This window comes from Grammomys surdaster, unplaced genomic scaffold, assembly GCF_004785775.1.
Source record: "Grammomys surdaster isolate TR1022 unplaced genomic scaffold, NIH_TR_1.0 126185, whole genome shotgun sequence".
Taxonomy (NCBI): Eukaryota; Metazoa; Chordata; class Mammalia; order Rodentia; family Muridae; genus Grammomys; species Grammomys surdaster.
The window spans coordinates 3,652,052-3,673,758 of record NW_021620991.1 but is presented as its reverse complement, the minus strand read 5'-3'; the positions used below and the strand labels follow the sequence as shown (position 1 = coordinate 3,673,758).

The following is a 21,707-nucleotide window of genomic DNA, read 5'->3' as shown; positions in this document are numbered from 1 at the left end:
CCCTTGCTTTTAAGAATTCATCTGCATCTCAGGCTGGCTTATGAAATCCCTTTGTATTGGAGGATGACTTTGCACTCCTGGTCTTCTTGCCTCTGTCTCTCAGTGGCTGGGGTTACAAGTACGTGTCTGGTCTGTTATTCCCTCTTATTTTCTGAGTAAGTGTCAAAGTTGGGCTCCATTAAAGAAATTGAGGTGGGGGGATAGAGACACCGAGATGCTTCCACATCATAATGCCTGTGTGGAAGAGGTCAAAGGACAACTGTGGGGGGTTATTTCTCTCGGGTTGTCAGCTTGGCTGCAAGTGTCCAATCCACTGAACCATGTCACTGGCCCCTGGATCTATTTTGAACGCCTTTAATAAACCAGATGTTTTATATTTCCTCTCTACTTTGTGGCGACATTTACCTCTTCCACTGCAAGGAAACTGTGATCAGTTACTTTATCTGTCACCACTGTGTGCCCTGCACAGCGATGGGAAACAGTTGGGATGTTTTTAGCCATTTTGTCAGACGACGCTCTGATGTTGAGGTGACTGTAATTGCCACAGTGTGTTTCTACAGCACTTCCTTGTTGAACAGTACAGGACTGTTCTTAACAAATGTCGACTAGAGGGATGAGCAGATGGACAGGTGTCCAAGTGAACTGCCTGCCTCCTCCCTCCCTCCCTCCCCCCTCCCCCTCCCTCCCTCCCTCCCTCCCTCTTACCGCTGTCCCCAGCAGCACTTCCAATCTGCTTCCTTCCTTTGCTGTTTCTTCTGATGGTATGCCTCAGCCTCTCTCAAGAGCTGATGCAAGCCAAAGTCACACAGTGTCCCATTTAGATCTTTCCTTTGCCTTCTGACCACCCTAACTTCTATGCTGCTGATGTTAGCATTTCTGACTTACTGCCAGGTGAAGTCTGTGTGTACCTGGTTTTTCTTTTCTTTCTTTCTTTTTTTTTTTCCTTTTTTAAGATTTATTTCTTTTTTTTATATGTGTGGAGTTGGATTCTCCCAGAAGTGGAGTCACGAGTGGTTGTCAAGTGTGGCTGTGAAGTGCTGGGACCTGCCTCTGGGTCCTCTGCAAGAGCAGTAGGAGAGCTTTTAACTGCTAAGCTATCTCTCCAGCCCTTGCTCATGATGAATGTTTCTAAGAATGAAACCACATCTAGTTTGTTGTCTCCTGAGGGTAGGGGACCGACCGTCTTGTGGTGTTGTTTCTTTGGTGGTACCCAGAGCCTAGCTGACATTAGTCATCCTGCTGACAGGAGCAGTATCCATCTGACGTCACCACTACTACCACTACCCCTTCACGCACGCGCGCGCACACACACACACACACACACACCTGTATAGGTTTGTTTTGTATGGATATGTGTGTAGTATGGGTATGTTGTTGCCGAGGGTTGATGTTTTGATGTTGGTGCTGAACCCAGAGACTGCTAATTCAGGTGTTTAGGTAGCCACCTTGTCCTAGGGTTCCTCACTCTCTCCTGAGTACTGGGTTTAAGCAGGCTGCCACAACCACCTGCAGTTTACACAGTGCGGGAGGGAGGATCTGAACTCTGGATCTATTACTCCGTCTTCAGGATCCCCAGTACCCCTGTATTAAGGCTCCAGTTGTCCACTTCAGGGACGTTCTCAGTAGGTGGGTGGGTGACTGGGTGGATGAGTGAGTGGTTAGTTATATGAATGTGTGCACACGTATGAGCATGGGCGAATGTACCTGTGTATTCCCAGAGGCTATGCTGGAATCTGAGGCTGGTCCGCATGATTGAACTGTAAGCTGTCTTATCCACTGAGCCACCTCCCTAGCCCTACCTCATGGCTTTAATGAGTAGATTATAGTCACAAATTTCTCCCCTAATACTGCCTTTGATTCATCCTGTAGGTTTGGCATGTTGTATTTTGTTTTCCTGTGCTTTAAGTGTTTAACCTGCCTTATGAGTCCTTCTTTGATTCCCGAAGGCTGAGTGGTGTGGTGTGTAGTAGCCACAGGTCTGCGAAGTCTCTAGTCTCCTCTGACAGCCTCTGACGTCATGTGGGTGATGGGAATGATCCTTTGTTGTGTCGTCTTTTAAGATCTGTGGCAGGGCTGGGCAGGTGTCTGCTGTCCTGCAGAGAACCTGAGCTCAGCCCCTAGCACCGTTAGCAGCTCACAGCCACCTCAGCCTGGCTTCAGAGGAGCTCCATGTCCCTTTTCTGGCCTTGTGGGCCCTGCACACATGGGGCATAAACAGACAACCACACACATACGTACATGCTCACTCACACGGAAGAATAGAAATCATGTTAGAAGATCCCTGGAGGCTTTACCATATTCTCTTCAGATGACTGGGGCTATCAGACTTGCAGATGTTAAACCTGGGACATCTCTGGATTGTACTGTGGACGTTTAGAGATGGATGTAGCCTAGGTGCCCTTCTTAATGGCATCTCATTACCTTCTGAAATGGCATCAGGAGCCGAATGGTAGTGAGAAAGGTTATCATTTATGAAATATCGAACCAGTGACCTTAACTACTCAGTCGTGATGAAAGGCCCAATCTAACCTTTATTGAATGTGATATTTATTAAAAATGAAACTTCTCATTTCCATTACTTAATCAATAGCTCTCTGTGCCGTTTATTATTATGATTAAAGGTGCGTTGCAGACTAGATCCTGCTCCCCAGACACTTGGCTTCGTTTTAATAACCAGGAAGCATCTTTCTAATCTAGAGTCAGTCAGGTCCATTTCATCCTACTCTGGTAACTTTCATAAAACACGAGAGAGAGAGAGAGAGAGAGAGAGAGAGAGAGAGGGAGGGAGGGAGGGAGGGAGGGAGGGAGGGAGGGAGGGAGGGAGACAGAGAGACAGAGATAAGTTTGCAGACCGTGTCTCTCAGCACTGAGGGAGCTGAAGTAAGAGAATGCATATGAGATCACGGTGAGGCCAGCCTGGGCTACATGGCTAAGACCCTACTTCAAAAACCCAGGGAGCTGGTAAGATGGCTCACCAGGCAAAGGCGCCTGCTTAGCTGAGCCTGACAACCTGAGTTTGATTCTAGAGCCCACGTAAAGGTGGCAGGAGAGAACAGACTCCACAGAATTACCCCCTGACCTTTATGTGTGCACTGTCACCCCCATGCTCACACATGCCACATATAGGAACGTGCTTACACAATAATTTTTGTTTTCAAATAAACGCAGGGCCTGGAGTGCCCTGAGCTCAGAGGGTAAGAGTGTCGCGTCTCTTCCAGAGACCCGGAATTGAGTGTCTAGCACCCAGGTCAGTGGCTCACAATCATCTGTAACTCCACCTCTGGAGAATCTCATGCTTTTCCTGGCCTCCGTGGACACCTTTATATACATGTGTGCACACACGTGTATACAGCATGTAAATAATCTTTAAGAAGCAAACAAAAACCTGCAGGCAGTGGTGGCGCATGCCTTTAATCTCAGCACTCGGGAGACAGAGACAGGCGGATCTGTGACTTCCAGGACAGCCAGGGCTGGCCAGTGGAGGAACTCTGTCTTGAAACAAAGAAAGAAAAACTTAGAGAAATGAGTGTGTAACTTAATTTTAAGTCAGAGCAGTGAGCTATTAGAAGGATGTGTGGTTATTTTTCTGTTTACTGTTGTGACTCATGTGCAGGGTTTCCTGCAGTTGACATGTCAGTGCAGCTGAAAATGTGTCGCTTGGTCGTTAGTGTGAGCAGGGAAAGACTCAGGCAGGAAGAAGCAAGAGAAGGCTCAGCAGTGGCCCTGATGTGGCCTGAGCACACTCAGTGGGTGTGGTGCAGGTCCACTGTTCTCATGGCAGGGTGGTGTCCCTCCCACGTCCCAGGGCTGACAGGGATTGCTCTCTGGTGCTGTGCACTGCCTTGCTTGCATGTGACCCAGCTGGTGTCTGCCTCGCTATAGCTAAGGGACAGTCTTGGCTCTAGGTTTCATGGAGAAGGAACAGTAGGTTCTGAAGAGCTACCATTTGTAAGTTTTTCTGTGTGTTGGGCTGTCTCACTGTGTCAGGAAGCTCTCTCATCTGGCATCACAAAGCTTGGAAATGGCATAGGCTGGGTCTAGACACAGGCCATTGGACTCGTGAGCCTGCCTTCTCAGCCACTGGAATGGAAGGTCTGCATAGACCACCCAGCAAATCACATGGGTAACCAGATGGGGAGAGAGGAGAGGCGGTAGCTAAAAGCTGCTCTATAGCACCATTCTCAAGGCTACCCCGAAGAGAAAGTAGAGGAAGAGATTGGTGACAGAGGGCTGTTGTGCTCGATCCTTGACCCTCTTCTGATGGCAGCTAACCTCCTGGCAGCTCCTGATTGAGAGTGGCGGTGCACAGCCAAGCCCGTGCAGCAAGCAGACAGCGGAGGCTCTGTGGCTGGGCTAAAGAACAGGCTGTGGGCTCCAGCCTCGCCGCTGCTTTTCTGAGTAACAGCCACATTCGGCTTTTGGGAGGTCAGTCAGCAAGCCCTCTGCCCAATTCACGCCTTCCAGCACCTTGTCTCCCTCTGGGGGTGCCTCAGGTTCTGGAGTTCAGCACCTGCCTGCTGTGCTGCTGGGAACTGTGTAGAACTCATGCCACCAGAGATTCTTACTGACATGCAGACCAGAGAACTTAGTCCTGAAATGAGGAGGCTCTTGATGCTGCATAGAGAAATGTCACGTGACCTTTACTGTCTCACTCTCTCCCTGAGCTCACTGTGTCCCTGGGATCTCTTTTTGAAGACCTACATGTTGGTACCTGACCCCCGGGTATAGTCATCCTTGGTGTCCGTCCTATAGGTCTGTCAGGAAAGACCTGTTTACTGCCTTTCCTGTATAAGCCTTGGCTGCTGCATGCTGAATGGAACATTCCCCACGTTCACTGTCAGAGGCCGAGTGAGGAGGGTATTGCTTTTACACCCTTGTTTTTGGCTTTCAAGAATCGGTATGTGCTAAGCCCACTCTGTCAGAGAGGATTCAGTGGACATCTTGTGCCCGTGGTACCTCACTTGCTCTCTTGTGTGCTGTCTGCTGTGGGTGACTGGGCAGCATGTGAGCCGAGGTGGAGACGGCCGTTCTCATTCCCTCTGATAACTCGTCCCCAGCAAACACAGTTGCTATCAGTGTACATAATTGATCACTTTATTAACTGTGGAAATGAAGCCGAGTTGGGGAAATAAAGCATAACTTGATTGTGTCCTGGGCGGAGGGCAGGGTGGACAGCGGCCGACAGTCCCCTTTCCAAGGCTGATCTGGTAATGATAGTGTTTAAGTGCCATTGATTGTCCTCTAATGGAATTTCTCTTCTTAGGCCTCTTCTGAAGAGCTGAAGGCTGCCTACCGGAGGCTGTGTATGCTTTACCATCCGGACAAGCACAGGGACCCAGAGCTCAAATCACAGGCGGAACGGCTGTTTAACCTTGTGCACCAGGCTTATGAAGGTCGGTGGGGGACTTGGCTTCATGCACACAGACATTGGATTTTTAAGAGCCTTGATTTGTAGACAATAGAGCGGGAGTCCTTAGAGGTGTATAAGGAGGTGCGTGGTGCGGTGCCTTTTACTGACAGAGCCCTTTGAAAGACTCGTTTTTTGCTTTGGAGATCAATATGTGTCCAGTAAGAAGAAAATGAGAGTCCAGATGAAGAACCGGGCCAGGTCTCGACGGAGGATGCCCAAGCTCCTGCCGGTTCCTAGTGCCTGCTTGAGGGGAGGACGGAGACCGATGCTCCGAAAAACGCTTTTTTTGTTCCTTTTTTTGTGAGAAGCTACAGAACTTTTTTTTTTAAGCTGAGTGGTTTTATTGGTTCGTATGAGTCAGTGAGAGTGGGTCTAACAAAAGCTGGTGTGAGCAGGCTGGGACTAGTCATTCAGGAGCTTAGACTTATGGCTTACACATACAGAAGAAAACTTGGGATGTGTTTGTCTGTGGGAAGGAGGAAGGTTCTGGAAAGAATGGTGGTTCCTAATGCCAGGTGAGCTTCATGCTTCCAAATTAGATATTTTAAAGTGATTGAAATGGTAAAATGATTTACAATGATTTTAAAAAAATAAAAGCTAAAATACAGACACTCTTGGTATTTATAGATTAGGAAAAAAATCAGTTGCTCATTCCAGACCCCTGTAATCTGTTCTTAATTAGAGGCCAAAGTTATCTAGTACGTCTCAACTTGACAAGACTCGTCACCGCAGGCCAAATAGTGGGTGGCATATTTTACCTTACCATTTTTTGCCAAGAAGCTTAATTTTGACCAGGAGGTGGTGGCACATACCTTTAATCTCAGCACTCAGGAAGCAGGAACAGGGAGAGTTCAAGGCCAGCTTAGTCTACAGAATGAGTTCCAGGACACCTGGGAAAACATGGAAAAATTTACATTTTAATGACTAGTAAAAATTGGGCAGTGGCATATGATAGACAAGCAGTCTGGCAGTGACCAAAGCCCTGGAAGTCTTGGTGTGTAAAGAGCTGCAGTGGTTCCGCTGTGTCTCAGGCGTGTGTACACATGGTGTGCACATGGCTTGCTGTGTAGCTTAGAGCCCTAAAGACAGGTAAACAGAAAGCCCACCTTACCTCCCTGTGAAAGTGCTGCAGCAGGTCCAGCAGCAGGCCCAGCAGCAGGCTCCACGCACCCTGTTGAGCAGCGTCCTACACGGGTGTTTTCTTAGTCAGTTTGTTTTACTCAACAAGTTTGGCTCTGTGTTTTCTAGTGGCCCGCATTTCTTTCTTCTTCATCAGGTTTGAGTGTGATAGACTTATTTACATTGCTTTTTAATTAGTCCTAAAAATATATGGGAACCTCAGAGAAGGAGATAATGGAAAGATCCCCAGCAGAACTTGGAGCAGAGCAGGGCAACACAATCCACCTTGGGACTCTGAGCAACTCTTTCCCTCACTGAGGGACCTTTCCTCATCAGCTGATGTAGCCAACAGTGATGTGGATGATAGTCACGTGTTTTAAAGAAAACTGGGCTAGGTAGCATCCAAGCAGGGAAGCTGGGGTGTTGGCTGTGTGCTGAGCTGGGGTGCTGGCTGTGTGCTGAATCTGAGCCTGGGTTACATTATTGTCATTTTAAATACTACAAATAAAGACAAGTACACCAGAAACAGGGCCTGGGCTTAGTAGTGCTCCCCAGTAAATGAGCTGTTGGTGGTGTTCTGCAGAGTGCACCACAGAGCAGAGAGGGCCAGGCAGCCTCTCGGGCTGTTCTCCTGGGGTGTGCCGAGCTCCTGTCCTCCAGCACTCAGCAGGTGGGAGTGGTGCACCGGGATGTTGAGGGTGTCCCCAGCTGCATAGTGAATTCACATCCAGCCTTGTCTACCTGAAACTGTCTCAAAAAACTAAAGTCTGAAACTAAAACAAAAAAGGTCACTGTTTAGGAGCTGCCAAAGCCAGGCTCTGTTCTGCACAGTGCAGTGTGTATACATGTCATTAGGAGCCAGCTGGACCCAGGAGAAGGCCAGCTGGGGAGGGGAAAGCATTTGTCAGAATGCAACAAAAGACAGACAGACAGTCCCTGGAGGTCTGGGAAGGCAGTGGAGGACGTTCCTCCTGACCTGTACACTGGGTTTTCAGGACTGAGGGCAAGTTCTTGTTGTATATTGTTTGTTTTTTATTTTTTTTCCATTGCAGTGCTTAGCGACCCCCAGACAAGGGCTATCTATGATATATACGGGAAGAGAGGCCTGGAGATGGAAGGCTGGGAGGTAAGAGAAGCCGAGTCTATGGAGGGAGTCCATGATGTCTGTGAGACCGTGATGAAGCACACCACCACAGGCCCTGGGAGCCTGGAGCAGACCTAGCTGTAATCACTTAGCTGGGGTCCCATCAGCATTAGCAAGAGATGTGCTCATGGTGCCAGTTTCCTCATGTAGAACTCCCTCTGAAGTTCTTGTGGTGTTTGACCTCATGCTGTGTCTTTCCCTCTGACCCTGACATGAAGCCTGTGTCAGGCTTGAGCTGTGGTGGAAAGAAAGCAGAGATGACTGGTTCTGGTAGGGCTCGTGGCCACTGTCCATCCGTAGCTGTGCTTTGATGGACACAGCACAGTGAACTGTAGCTACAGCGTTGAGTCTGGAGGATTTGTGTGCATCTCCAGTGACTGTTGTCTGAAGCACCAGCTTAGCAGCATTGGACCTGAGTCTCTCTGGGGAGCCCTGCCCTTTGAACTAGGCTGTGTTTACACTTTGTCCCATCCTCCACACCATATTGTCACCCGCCCCTCTCTGTGGCACAGGCTCCATGTATCCGCCTGGCTCCTGTGGGCCCCATTTAATTTGGGGTCTCTGGCTTACTGGAAGTCCTTGTAGTCCATCTTTGCTTTGCCTCATTTGCCCAAACGGGAAGTGACTCCAGGTGTTTCCAGGCTCCCTCCTCAGACTTTGTGTACTGCTCAGATCAGTTACCAGGGGTGAGGGCTGCGTTCAGGGCCGTTGGCTACAGTGCCCTCGTCACAACTAGGGCATTATTCCAGCACTCCTGGACTCCTGGCAAAATAGAGTGTGACTACCTCTCACCAAAGCAGAATGTCTCTGGGGGGAGTCTGGAACTTGTTATGTAGACCAATAGACAGTCCCCAGATTGTGACTCCAACCCCGTGCGTGCCTGGAGCTGGCTGGCCATATGACGCCAATGCCCATGCTGGAGAAAGTTAGACCTCGGAGCACTTGGACAGTCTCAGCACTCCTCATGGCTGCAGTGGGGACCACACTCAGCCTGCCTGCAGACCGCTCCCACAGGCCTGCGTCATCCGCAGTCTGCAGCCCTGTGCATTGTCCGTTTCCCCTGCTAGAGTGTCTAAGAAAGTCAGCCTCTGTGAAAAGCTGTAGCCAGTATTGGGAGAGGACATTTCAAACCATCCTAGAGCAGAGACGACTAAGACAGTGTGAGAATAAATGCAGGTTGTTCATTACTGGGAAACCACAAAACCTGTAAAGTATACATCTGCCAACAGCAGTGTACAGTGCTGATCTTGCAGACTTGACTGGTGGTTCATGGCCACATGAGACCTGACACTGGGGCTGGAGAGATGGCTTGGCCATTTGGAGCACTAGCTACCCTTCCAGAGGACCTACGTTCAAATCCCAGCATTTAACATGGTGCCTCACAACTGTCTGTGACTCCAGTTCCAGAGGGTCTCTCATACTCTGTTCTGACCTCCACAGTCACCAGGCACACGAGTGATGTAGATATGCATTTTAACAAAATACCCATGTGCATAAAACAAAAATTTAAAAATTAAGAAAATTTTTAAAAAAAATATCAACATTGATCCAGGTGTGGTGGCACATGCCTTTATTCCCAGCGCTCTATAGGAGGCACAGACAGACTTCTGAGAGTTTAAGACCAGCCTGGTCTACACAGTAAGTCCCAGGACAGCCAGGGCTATGCAGAGAGACCTGTCTCAGAATAGCTCCCTCTCCCCCCAAAAAAAAGTTGACTTAGGATCCTACTACAGTCAACAATGCCTAGAGATTGTGGCTATGGACATTCTTCCTGGAGGTTAGCTGCCCATCCCCCACCTTCCCCTCTTTATGGATCTCTGTGGCTAGCCTTGTATGGTGACTGGGAACTGGTCCTAGTGAATGAGGCTTCTGTAAGTTCACAGGCTGCTAGTGAGATACTCCAGGGTTAGGAGAACTTACCCAGCATACAGCTAAGGTTCTGGACACCACATCCAGGCTGTCCTCCCCCTGACCACCTATCAGTATCAGAGTATCAGTGAACCCTGATGACAGAGGCTTATGAGTAACAAGAAGGAGATGCCTGCGCCCAGGAAGTGTCCCACTGTCCTAGAGGGACAGTTGGTTCTGATTCTACCCCAGCTGTATAAAGTGTGGGCGCAAGCAGGTGGAGCAGCAGCTCTGCGCTCTTTTTTTTTTTTTTTTTTAAAGATTTATTTATTTATTATATGTAATGTAAGTACACTGTAGCTGTCTTCAGACACCCATATGAGGGCATCGATCTCATTGTAGATGGTTGTGAGCCACCATGTGGTTGCTGGGATTTGAACTCATGACCTCTAGAAGAGCAGTCAGTGCTCTTAACCGCTGAGCCATCTCACCAGCCCAGCTCTGCGCTCTTTACAGAAACCAGCAGCAGAGCTGTGCTCTCCTCACAGGGTTGGTAGAAGCTCTTTGCAGTTCCTTCCATATCTCTTCGAGCCCAAGGGTGGCCAAGCTGGCCCCTAGCTACCATGTGCGTGTCAAACAAGAGTCCAGCTCTCCAGGTGTCCTGGTCCTCAAGCTGTCTCTTCAATTCTGTTCCCAGGTGGTGGAAAGAAAGAGAACCCCAGCCGAGATCAGAGAGGAGTTTGAGAGGCTCCAGAGAGAACGCGAAGAGAGGAGACTGCAGCAGCGAACGAACCCCAAGGTAGCCAGCACCGCCTCAGAGGACTGGGGAAAGCCAGGTTGAAACAATGACATTGCGTGAACTGACAGCATATAAAGCTAGGTGGGGCAAGGCCTTGCTGCTTATTCTGGAGCAGTGTTCTGCAGGACAGCAGCAGAGACAAGCGCTCAGATGCCGTTGTGGAGCAGAGTCAGAGAGCCTCTAAGACCTGTCCTCCAGTTATGCAGCCAGCAGCTCAAGCACTGAGGCCGTGGTCCTCTGTGCCAGTTAGACTGGGAGGGCATATCTAGCTTGTACCAGCCAGGGGCCCTCTGCCTTTATCATCCCAGACATTGCTGCCTTGAACCTCAATCTCTAGACTGGAATCCTTGGTACAGCTGCACCTGTTTAACCCATTGACATTAGAGCCAGCCTCTTGTACTGTAGCTTTTTCCTTATCCTGGGGAGGTCATTCTGAGCTACACCCCAGCCAGGAGGCAGACAGCTATCTTACTAAGTTTGAGGTGCCCACTGTACTGAGTGAGTGACTGACTGGCTCAGTCCTGTGCAGCAGTGAATGGGTGCCATTTGCTGTTGAGGCTGGACCCTATCAGGGTGTGCGTATAGCCCTGCTGCAGTCTGTTCCTGTCATGATAAGGAGCTGGGAGCCTTTCCATGGTCTCTTGAGGCAGAGTACTAGGAAGCGTCATTGATTTCCTGAAGCCTTCCTGAATGAACAGCGACAGCCAAGGGTCACAGGAGGTGACCCTCTGCTCACGTTCATTCTAGCATGTGTGCTGTGGGACATGAAGGTATGGGAGGACTTTGTCTCTAGAGTACGACCATCAGTGTGACTCTTGCTTCTCAAACTATGTAAGAACCTGGTGTGGTGGCTAACGCCTATAATCTTAGCGCTTGAAATGCTAAGGTAGAACTACCATGAGTTCAAGGCTGCCCTGGATGCTCAGTGAGGCATGTCTGGAACTGTAGCTCAGTGGTAGTGTTTACCCAGTGTGCTGGGTTCAGTCCCCAGCACTATGAAACAAAGTATATGAGGTAACTGACAGTTTCCCAAAGACCTCTCCTGACACAGCCCACAGGCGTGTGGATCCCTTGTAGGAGATACTGGGGTGTGTCATAGAACCTGTACAGGGCTTCCCTTGGGTCCCAATCATCTCTAAGGCTGTGGGTTGAGTTCCTTACTGAAGCAGCTCATGGCTGTCATGTGGAGTCATAGCTTCAATCCCTTCCTCTCTATCCACCCCTAAATGACCCAGCCTGCACTGCTCTACGCTGCCCTGCATTTGGGGGCCAAGTGCTCCGGTCCTCGGGTCAGTCAACAGGATCTAGAAAGAGAGAGAGTGGGGATGGAGGGACAAGAGGCAGGAAGTATGGAAACGAGACAGAGGGTCTGATGAAGTCTCATTTATTAAAAGGAAATCCTGGGTATTTATATGCTTTCCCATGTGCCTTGCAGCTGAGGCACTAAACAACAAAACAAGATATGTGAGAAAAACAAGATGTTTATCAGAGTGTGCTCATAGACTGTTGAAAACAAGTCTCTTTTCAGGGTATATGGCCTGAAATGGCTGCAAAGATGATAGCCGCTTTCTGCTAGGACTTGACTCCCAACACCGAAAAATGGCTTCTTTAGAGTACTTAAAATACCTGAACAGTTTTTATGCCATTTTCTGCTGAAGGGATAATGATAAGAAAATGGGAAATGAAGTCTGTACATGTCCCCGAATATTTTAAATCCACACTTGGATCCACGGGTGTGGATCTGTGGATACAACTACCCGTTATGGACATGAACATCTCTCCTCCCGTCAAGCCCCAACACAAGTGGACTTCGGTCATGCAGTCAGAACTCAGGGCTGAGTGAGTCAGGTGGGAGTACAGGAGTCTGGGGTGCTCTGCTGCTGCACCTTCCCAACAGGGGTCAGTGTTGGTGCAGTCAGAGGATGGGCAGTGAGCAGATTGAGGCAGGGAGCTCAGCAGAAAGGCACGGATGAGAGAGGTGACTGACGGATGAGAGAGGTGAGTGACGGGTGAGCGGGACTGGAAACAAGCTGTTTGACCTGTGTTCAGTGAGGGCAGCAATCCTACCTACTGCGCCAAGTTACTGAAAGGATTGAATAGACACAAGGTCACTCTGATCTCGCCAGGTGACCCTACTATGCAGAGATGAAGTGGCGCTGGTCACAGTGGGTGCAGGGCCTGGCTGAGTGTCACATACTTGTGCCAAAGGCAGCATGGCAGAGCGCTGGGCTTGGAAGTGGAATGCCCAGGATTGAGCTTGGCCTCTGCCCTCCCGTCTGTGGGGTGTCTCCTCTCCAGCCTCGGCCTCTGCTCCTTCCAGAATGAAATGGGAGCTTTTCCTGGAGACTCATCCTGTGGAGTCTGTGTTTGGATCCCTATGCTCACTGCCTCTTACCTGCCTTCCTTTGCTATCAGATAAAACCTCTGTCTGCACTTCCCACTGAGAAAACCTGTCCATAATGAGCCGGGAGAAGGGGGGGCGCTGTGGCCAGCAGACCATGATGTTCCCTCCTATAGACGGTGACATTGGTCTTCTGACTGGGCCACTCTGACCTTCCCTTCTGGTTTTGGTGTCTGGACAGCATGATCCACCCCTCTGCCTTTTAGAGCCTAGAGCCTGGACTAGAGTTGCTGGATGAGGTTCTCCTGTCCTGTGAGCTGGTGTGATCCCTGTCTGTCCATAAAGTCCCCAGCATGGCCATGGACCCAGAGCAGCCACTGCCTCCCTCCCTCACCGGCTTGGGTGTCTTTTTTGACCCTGTTATGTGATAGTTACATAGAGATTGTTAAGTTGATTCCTAGTCCATTCAGTTCTCTCCATGTTACACAGGCTGAGAGAAACTAGCAAAGCATCCCCTCTTACTTAGAAAGGCTCACTGTCTTCGCACAAATGGCTTAGAAGTGTAATTCAGTTTATCGGCAGATTCTTGGAAAGCAGTTCTATCAAGGAAAGTAAGTCATAATCACACAGATACTGTTAAACCCTAGAATGATTTCATAAAGACATAAACACATTGCCTACTTTTTTTTCCTCTCCTGTTTTTGGGTTTTGAGACAGGGTCTCTCTCTGTAGCCCTGGCTGTCCTGGAATGGAACTCACGCTGTAGACCAGGCTGGCATTCAACTCACAAATAGAATCCGCCTGCCTCCGCCTCCAGCCAGGATTAAAGGCATCAACCCCCCCCCCCTTTTTTTTTTTTTAGTTCTGTTATGGGGCTAAAGAGATGGCTCAGTGGATAAAGCTATTTTGCTGCCAATTCTGACAACCTTAGTTTGATTTCCAGGGTCCATGTGATAGAGTCCACGTCCACTCACAAAAGTTGTCTTCTGATTTCCACATGTGCATGCACGTGTTCATGTGTTCTCTCTCTCTCTCTCTCTCTCTCTCTCTCACACACACACACACACACACACACACACACACTCACTCACTCTAGTTTCCAAGACAGAGCACAGCCATCAGGATGAGGCTGCTGTGCCTTCAGTCTATTCTGTGCATGTGGTCTTGGAGTCATATAAAGCCGGCCGGCCTTAGCTACAGGACAGAACAGGAGGAAGCCTCTTGGCGCCCATGTTTGTTGTGCTCAGTTTCAGAGGGCTAGAGAGGGGCCTTCAGAATGAAAATGTGGCTGTGATGTGAGAAGCTGACCCAGCCCTGGGGCTCGTCGTGGTAAAGCACTGGCTGGGTTGTCTTTAGGCCTCAGATCCCTGCAGGACTGTTGTGTATTCATCTCTTTTCCTTTCTTTCTTTCTTTTTTTTTTTTTTTTTTTTTTTAAAGATTTATTTATTTCACCTATATGAGTACACTGTAGCCGTCTTCAGACACACCAGAAGAGGGCATCGGATCCCATTACAGATGGTTGTGAGCCACCATGTGGTTGCTGGGAATTGAACTCAGGACCTCTGGAAGAGCAGTCAGTGCTCTTAACTGCTGAGCCATCCCTCCAGCCCGTGTATGCATCTCTTACCATTTGAGTTACAGGCTGCAGTGGGCCGAGGCTCTTCCCATGCTGACACATTCCCCGCTGCTCCTTCCTACAGTTGTAAAGTCTTTGGCCCTGGCTGTCAGATACTGAATGGTTCTGTGGCTGCTCACCACCAGAGCTGCCTGTCCACTTACCATTTGCTGCTGTCATCCAGCACCACGGCAGGGCACCTCAGAGAAGCAAGAGCTAGCTGAGGTTCTTGGTCTAGAGGGTGAGAGTCCAGAGGCCGGGCAGCACGGGGGCAGGAAGCCAGGAGTGCAAGCCTCCAGTGTCTGTTACTCACGTCCCTCCAACCGGCTGACACCGGAGCCTCCCAGGGCAGTGCCCCCAGCTGGGGACCAAGTGCCTGAATGCCTAAGCCCAAGGCAGACATTCAAGTCACCACATGGCCTGATCTGTCTCAGAAAGAAGCAGGGGTGGGGGAGGTGTATTTATCCATAACTATTAATGAGAAAGGGAAGCGTGCTACAAGTCTGTCAGGTGCAGGTTCTCTCAGGAAGGAGCAGTAGTGGCTAGAGAAGGGAAAAGAAGCAGGAGACCACGCGGCTGTAAATGGAGCTCTCTCTAGTGCTTGTTACATTCTTCTGATTGGTTGGCTGAATAAACAGGAAACTGGGTGGAGTCCCATAGGCTAATTATCACCAGCCTAAAGGGGTGAATTGATAATCTCCGTGCTGTGGGTTGGATCTTTTAGCCTGTACACACCCAGAGTTACAGAGGTCTGAGTCAAGGATCTAGCTCTGCCAGCTGCATGGCAACTCAGTTTCTGGGAGGCCTTCTTGCTGTGTGAGGGCTCCGTGTCACCTGTTTCTCTGGTGGCCATCTTTAGACACTGTTGTACAGCATGTCAGCAAACTGCACCCCATTCTGCAGGGTGCATCCTGGAGCTAAGAATGGCACTTTCCTTTTGAATCCTGTAAAATTCAAAAGAAGAAGGTTTTGATGTTGGGCATGCTGTGCACACCTTTCCCGTCATTTGGGAGGCAGAGGCAGGTGGAAAACTGTGAGTTCGAGGCCAGCCTGGTCTATAGAGTCCAGGACAGCCGGGGCTACACAGAGAAACCCTGTCTCGAAAAAAAACAAAAGGAATATTTTATAACAGATCAAAGTCAAAAGTGTGCTTCAGGGTGCACACACTCAGTCAGAAGCTTCAGCACACATCTGACCACTTGATCACGTGCCCAGTGGATCATATTTGCTTTAGTCTTGTGTGTTGGAGTCTGTCCAACTCAGATGTAACTGTCACTCCTCTCAAACCTGTGACTTCTCATAAGAAAACATACACTGTTGGAAGTGAATGGTGATAGGAAGCTGCAGCCTTGTGGGCACATGGGGGGAAATCGTCCTTCTCTGGTACTGCAGCAAGCCACCTGCCAAAGTCTGTTTCCTGAAGATGGAAGGGCAGAAGGTGGCATCTGGGTCTTCGGGAATGAAGAGACAACTCTGTCATCTCAGGGTGACCTGAGTAGCCGTTTCCAGGACAGTTAATTCATCAATCGCATTGTCACCGTGCCCGGCACTGTCCTTGGCTCACGTCACCTCTCCAGTTTATTGTTTCCCATAGATTTGGGTCAGCGCCAAGGCTGTGAGTCTGAGTCACTGGCTTAGCGTGGTCTTGTTAAAGAACAGCAGGGCAGCGGAAGGTGACCACTGCAGCGGAGGTTTAGTCTCTAATGGCTCCTCTCACTTTGCTGAATCAATCGCTTGCTTGTCAGTGTAGAGTTAGTGTCTGTACTTTTGTTTATGAAAGGTCTTGCTTATAGCCTGGCTGACTTGGAAATTGTGATCCTCCTGTAGGGCTGCAGGCCTGTACCACCATGCCTTGCTGAATATATGCTATCTATAAAGCTTTCAGACCTGGATGTGTTGCTGGGATTAAAGTCATGTCTCCAACGGGTGGCCTACACTGGTGCTGGAGGCCGTGGTGGCGGCTGTGGTGGTAGGGGTGGTGGTCTGTTAGTCTTAGCTAATAGGTGAAGCTGGGGTGGTCTCGGACAAGTCCTGGATGGCACACCCTCTGAGACCCCCGTTCTCCTATGCCTGTGAGTCTTCTGTTGCTGTAATGAACACCTAGTAGGGCTGCTTAACAAACACATACTGTTTGTCTCAGCTGCTCATGGCGGTGTGTGCCTGTAATCCTGGCATTCGGGAGACAGAGGCAGAACGGTTCCCACAAGGTTGGGGCCAGCTAATCTGAGTGTTAAATCATAGGCCAGCCAGGACCACATAGCAAGCAAAGCCCTGTCTCTACAAGAAAAGCAAGAGCAGGTCTGTCCTGTGCAGGGTTGGTTGTTGGTGCTGCTCTGAGAGCTGCAGCAGCACATGTAGGAAACATGTGGAGTCCTTCACCTTGACCTTCTGGGCTCAAAAGCTACTCCTGCCCCTGGCATCTGAGACTGTGGCTGTGTGCCACCAAACTAGATCCTAGTCTTTAAAGGATCCAGCTCCAAACAGTAGCTCTCTTGGCCCTCTGCAGCCCCAGGTGGCCTCTGTCCTTGCTCCTCCATTAGGTTCCCAGGAGGCTGTCACTTATGTCTGTCATAGGTCTGGCTTGTACTGCTCCCCTTCTTGGGGACACTGAGTTACTTCTGGGGTGATAGGAGTGTCCTGTCTTATTTTGGTGATGGTTGAGTGAATGTCATCATCTGTTGAAACAGAATCCTGCAGGCGAGGTAGCACACCCATAATCCCAGACCCTGGGGGTGGAGGCAGGAGGATCAGAAGTACAGAGCTGGTTGGTGCAGGGTCATCCCACTGAATGAGAGTAAAGACCATTACCCAAATTCTTTGGTCAAATTATGCAGGTTTTATCTTGTATCAGACAGGCTATTTCTCTGACATGGGGTTTGAGAAGATAGCGTGAAGACAGGAGAAGATGGGGGTCCACATAGTCCAAGACATTGAAAGACTAGGGGGGCTTCAAGGGTTGAGGGGTTTCCAGAGGAATTTTGGCTAGAAACTTGGCTAAACAATTATTTGGCAGAATATCTTATCAGGGTGGAGATCAGGATACAGGGTATGGAACATGTCAGATTCCAGAAAATGGATCAAGACCTGATCAAAGCAAAGTTTTACAGAAAACGGGAACAAACTTATTTTGACCTTGTAACAACATAGCTGGATTGTTGTTGTTGTTGTTGTTGTTGTTTGAAACAGAGTTTCTCTGTGTTCCTGGAACTCAGTCCATAAACTAGACTGGTCTCAAACTCACAGATCTGTGTGCCTTTGCTTCCTGAGTGCTAGGGTTAAAGGTGTGTGCCACCCCTGCCTGACACAAGATAGTTTTTAATCTTGAAATGGAGTCAAGCTGGTCCTATAATCCTAGCACTTGAGAATCAGAAAAGCCAATATGAGCTACATAGTGAATTTAGACCAGCTAGGCCACAAAGGGAATCCCTGTCTTGAAAAATAATAGTCTGAAGAGAAATTAATAAAAATGTGTATTTTCTTGTGTAAGTGCACGCACACACACACACACACATACGGCTAAGATATGTACCTATGAGAAAAGTCTTAGAACTTTGAAAGAAAATGATGAACATGTTTGTTGTTCAGGGTGAGCATTTTTTAGTCAGTGTGCTGCCTAATGTATGTTAACTGACACGGGCTAGAGTCATCTGAGAGGCAAGAACCCCAATTAAGAAAATGCCTGCAGTAAGCTCGGGCTGTAGGCAAGCCTGGAGAGCATTGTCTTGATTGGTGATTGATGGGGGGGTTGAAACCCATGGTGGCTAGAGCCATCCCTGGGCTAGTGGCCCTTGGGTCTATAAGAAGCAGGCAGAGCAAGCCAGTAAGCAGCACCCTCCATGGCCTCTGCATCCAGGTTCCCTCCCTATGTGAGCTCCTGTCCTGACCTCCCTCAGTGATGGACTGTGAGAGTGTAAGCCAAGCGAGGCCTTTCCTTCTCAGGTCGCGCTGGGTTGTGGAGTTTCATCTCAGCCATTGCTACCCTAACCACGGCAGCCGTGAGCAAGAGTTTGGCTTAGCATTTCTTATTTTCAGAGGCAGGGCAGTGTGTGAACACGTGTGCACATTGTGTACCTGCGTCTTGGTCCAGGGGACACTCTTGAGTCTCGGAACTGTAACGTGGTTTTCAAGTGAAGGTGCTTAGTCCACAGAGCCGGTGTCTAGTGATGTAGCCAGGTCCCGTGTGGTCCCCCGCATGGTCAAGCCACGTGGTTCTTGCTCCCGTGTCTTGCCTCGGTGCATGCTCCTTCTGTAGGTGGGCAGGCTGGCTCTTCCCACGGAACTGGTGTTTTCTGGCTCTGATAGTCCAAGGCGTTCTGCAGCTTTTGATTTGAACTGTGACATTGATGCTGTGGGCTCCATTGTCGCCCTGTCCTTTCATGAAGTCACCTGCTGAGCGCTCTGCCTCAGTGCTTTTATTCCACAGAGAGTGAGTGAGCGAGCGCACTTGGTGCTGACTGCTTGTTTTTCTGCCCCAGGGAACCATCAGCGTCGGAGTAGATGCCACTGACCTGTTTGATCGCTATGACGAGGACTATGACGATGTGTCCGCAAGTGGCTTTCCTCAGATTGAGATCAATAAAATGCACATATCCCAGTCCATCGAGGTAAGGCACACAGACCCTCTCCAGGTACAGCCTGGGCCTGAGCCAGGGAACTAGAATGCCACCCTACCCTGGATGCAATAGGGTCAGGCCATTGTACTTAGACACCAGGGACTCTGCCTCCAAGGAGTCTGTCTTTATTTCCCAGTGCATGACTGTACCCCATGGAGTTAACTCTGGGAGCCTTGCTGCTTTGAAGAACTCTTAATACTTCCAAAACCCTAGTGTCAAGCTGGAACGAGGCGACCCAGACAGCACCTTAGGGACAGCCCGTGGTGGGGTCTCCATGTAGCTCCTGCCATGGTATGCTAGACTTGGTGCTGAGCCATTCCCTGTGGCTTTTGTAGATTCTCTCCTTGAAGTTCTGCAGCTTAGCAGGTAACTCCGTGGGTAGAGTGTCTCCCTGGTAAGAGCAAGCTGTGGGCTCGATCTCCGGGACCACATACGTAATGCAGATAGCTGGGCATGACTTTACCTCCCAGCACTCGGGAGGCAAGAGCCTCATCTGTGTAGTCCCACAGCTAGGGCCTCTCAGAAGCACAGCTTCATAAGATGAAGTAGCACCTTCATGGTCACATGCATTGGTGTGAAGTGAGAAGGGACCAGAGCACTTGAGCAGGCCAGCTGTCCTTGTGTGCTGACCTGCCGGGCGACCTGTGTCCCCATTGCTTCCTTCCATCCACTTGCTACCAGCAGCTGTCTTCTCTTAGGCGCCCTTGACAGCTACAGACACAGCCATCCTCTCTGGAAGTCTCTCGACCCAGAACGGCAACGGCGGGGGCTCCATTAACTTTGCACTTCGACGTGTCACTTCTGCAAAGGGATGGGGAGAGGTAAGAGCAGCGGACTCTGGTGTCCACACGTGGTCCTGCTAGTGAACAATCACCCTGCCTGAGGTGCTTATGCTACAGCAGAACAGGGTTCTAATGCCCAACGACGATGCTTGTCACAAAGGAGAGATAGATGTCTTATGTCAGGAGTCCTGGTGGTGCGCTGAGCTATTTAAAGGTGGGGTACAATCAGTGTCCTTTCCAATGCTAACTCCAGCAGTCCAACCCTAGGGGGTCAGTATCCTTGTTTGAGCTGAACCGTTGCTATACCAGCAGAAGGTGGTGCCAGTCACAATGTCTGGTCCATAGTTGGTGGGCATGAAAGAGCCAGCTGTGAGCAAATGCAGCTACAGTAAAGAGACATTGAAGAGGCACTTGGAAGTCACCCAGGCTAGTCTAGGAGGCAGCCAGGCCCACCAGGGAGACCTTCCTGTCAGGGGTGCCAGCCATATGAAGTTACACAGCTGCCCATAGCAGAGACAGTGAGGACCACCAATCTCCTTTCTCTGACCTGAGCCAGGGAGGTCAGAATGCACAGTTGACTTTTCTTTAGAGGAATCTCTGGTCTACAGTCGGGGCTTCCCGTGAATCTGGGGCTGCAGTCACCTCCAGGGGCAGAGAGAATACTGGAATATTAGGAGTCTGCCAGCCCGCTGTCCAGAGTCTGGCCAGGGGTGAGCCAAAGCCTGGGCTACTGCTATAGGGGGGACACCAGCAATGAATGCTTTCTCTGTTTTTCCAAACAGTTGGAATTTGGAGCCGGAGATCTCCAGGGGCCTTTATTTGGTCTCAAGCTGTTCCGTAATCTCACATCAAGATGGTAAATATACACACTAAGTCCTTTTTTGTTTGTTTTGTTTTGTTTTTTGGGGGGTTTTTTGTTTTTGTTTTTTGAGACAGGATTTCTCCGTATAGCCCGGGCTGTCCTGAAACTCACTCTGCAGACCAGACTGACCTCAAACTCAGAAATCCGCCTGCCTCTGCCTACCAAGTGCTGGGATTAAAGGCGTGTGCCACCAACGCCCGGCTCCACACTAAGTCCTCTTTGGTGCTGTGTTAACTTAGGATGTTAGAGCCTGTGAATTCTTGTGATCGCCAGCATTTGAATTCCTTGTGTGTGAGCACAGCTGGACAAGTGCCATGGGCAGCTGGAGAGAGATCTGTATTGGAAAGCATGGCCCAGCCCCAGCAGACTTCCTTCTGTGCTGAGAGGCTTCCCAACTTGGGACCATTTGCCTTCAAATCTTGTGAGGACCGTGAAGGACCATGAAACTGTAGCTGTGTGGGTTCCCCCACCCCCAGAGGCAGTGGGACCACCTAGTCTGGTGGACTTGGCCACATGGGATGGGGGTTGTGGCCTCTGTAGCTGATAGAGACAACACACTCTCTAGCCTTCTGTCCTACTTTCCTTCCCAGACGCTGTAACAGGACACCCGATGAAAGCAGCTTAGTGAGGGAAGGGTTTCTTTCGGCTCACAGTTCCAGAGAGCAGTCCATTGTAGTGGGAAGTCAGAGCAGCAGAGGCTTGAGAACTGACCTCATCACGGCTATAATTAGGAACAAGAATGCAAGGGGGTGGCACACACTTTTGATCCCAGTACTTCAGAAGCAGAGGCAGGTGGATCTCTGTGAGTTTAAGGCCAGCCTGGTCTATAGACCAGGTTCCAGGCCAGCCAGGGCTAATCTGTCCTCACTGAGGTAGAATATCTAGGTGAGCCATGTCTCCCTCCAGGACTCCTACTCCACGGCCACTTCCAAACTCAGTCCTCAAAGTTGCCGAACCAAGCATGTAGTAAGTAATGCAGAGACAGGAAAAAGGTCAGAAGCTGAGGCTGTCCTGAGCAATTCACGGAGAGTTTGAGGCCATGGGACACAGAAGACTGTGACAGAACAGAGAGTTGTTGTGGTAATTATTTAAAATTGGCCACTTGTTCATCCGACTATCTAAGCTGCATCGGCTCTGCCTAGCCCAGCCGCCATGTCTCTCGGCCTGAGGCCA

At 49.8% G+C, this 21,707-nt stretch overlaps 1 protein-coding gene across 1 annotated transcript in view; it reads left to right on the top strand.

Annotated features, from left to right (window-relative positions):
* Window positions 1-21,707, top strand: part of Dnajc11 (DnaJ heat shock protein family (Hsp40) member C11) — a 39,485-nt gene that overhangs the window by 6,842 nt on the left and 10,936 nt on the right. The window contains exons 2-7 of the mRNA XM_028757927.1: window positions 5,264-5,393; window positions 7,582-7,655; window positions 10,219-10,320; window positions 18,753-18,881; window positions 19,589-19,711; window positions 20,455-20,528. Coding sequence (XP_028613760.1) covers window positions 5,264-5,393; window positions 7,582-7,655; window positions 10,219-10,320; window positions 18,753-18,881; window positions 19,589-19,711; window positions 20,455-20,528 — 632 coding nt within the window. The remainder of the gene's footprint in view (window positions 1-5,263; window positions 5,394-7,581; window positions 7,656-10,218; window positions 10,321-18,752; window positions 18,882-19,588; window positions 19,712-20,454; window positions 20,529-21,707) is intronic.